This window comes from Fukomys damarensis, unplaced genomic scaffold, assembly GCF_012274545.1.
Source record: "Fukomys damarensis isolate Sample0158 unplaced genomic scaffold, DMR_v1.0_HiC HiC_scaffold_39, whole genome shotgun sequence".
NCBI classification, from domain to species: Eukaryota; Metazoa; Chordata; class Mammalia; order Rodentia; family Bathyergidae; genus Fukomys; species Fukomys damarensis.
In genome coordinates, this window is record NW_022900951.1 from 13,028,829 (window position 1) to 13,029,951 (window position 1,123).

Below are 1,123 nucleotides of genomic sequence, written 5' to 3' on the forward strand. Positions count from 1 at the left end.
CATTTACAGGTTATGTTCCCTTTGCAAAAACTCATTAAGCCACATTCTTCTAACTCGTGTACGTTTCTGCATGTATGCCATTTTTCAATACAGTAAAAGTAACGCCTCAGTCTGAAGTCTAGAGATAATGATCTACACTTATACCCAAGTAATGTTAAATAAATTCAGTATTTTCTACAAACATCATTAATCTCACAACGGGTTCTCCCCTTCACATTATATCCCAGAAACCATCTTACAAATCACTTTTAAGTTTTAAAAATAAAAACCACCTGCCACCTCCAAGGTGCTTATATTCTTAAGCATAAAATGCCAAAAGTAAGACATTCAAAACGACAGTTAAATTTATGCAAAATAAAAGTTGCCAGAAACCCTTACTTAGTCACTTCAGGAAGCCACTGAACCGTAAGACTGGGCCACTGAAGAGCATGGGTCATAACCAGGTCATACAGAAACGGTGTATTCTTCTTCCAGATTTTATATTCTTCATTGATGACACGCTCTTCCACAGTATCTTCAAACACTGAAATGTGGAAAAAGCCCACACCATTAAGCGGCTGAGAAAGATCGAAGGCAGAATCTATAGACACTGGAGGTCACCTCGAGATGGCCACACCTAACCTACTCTTTCTTTTTACCTATCTGTAATGTAGACGCAAACAACTAACCTTCCAGAACGCGGAGAGAACACTAAGACCAGGAAGCTTATTTTTTTTCCACTTTCGAGATCAATACTTCTCCCACGCATACTGAACTGGGTCATTAACTGCATGGACATCGAGACTGTTTCTCCTGGTACAGCTGTTCGCACCTGTTCTAAGATGACGACTTGGACGCAGAGGGGCTCCGCGACCCACACGGGAAGGCAGATCCACGTGCAGCCGAAACCTACAGGCCCGCTTCCTCCATCCACCACCGGGAGAGGCCCCTGCTCCCACGACGCCCACGTCGGCAGCCATAGGCCGGCGGGCCTCAGAAATACTGAACTGTCATTAACTGCATGGACATCGAGACTGTTTCTCCTGGTACAGCTGTTCGCACCTGTTCTAAGATGACGACTTGGACGCAGAGGGGCTCCGCGACCCACACGGGAAGGCAGATCCACGTGCAGCCGAAACACATA

General features: G+C 45.1%; 1 protein-coding gene across 1 annotated transcript in view; it reads right to left on the reverse strand.

Annotated features, from left to right (window-relative positions):
- Positions 1–971, reverse strand: part of Rbbp7 (RB binding protein 7, chromatin remodeling factor) — a 23,442-nt gene extending 22,471 nt beyond the window's left edge. The window contains exons 1-2 of the mRNA XM_010643637.3: positions 812–971; positions 379–523 (exon numbers count right to left, since the gene is read on the reverse strand). Coding sequence (XP_010641939.1) covers positions 379–523; positions 812–959 — 293 coding nt within the window. The 5' untranslated portion in view covers positions 960–971. The remainder of the gene's footprint in view (positions 1–378; positions 524–811) is intronic.
- Positions 972–1,123: the final 152 nt, after the last annotated feature.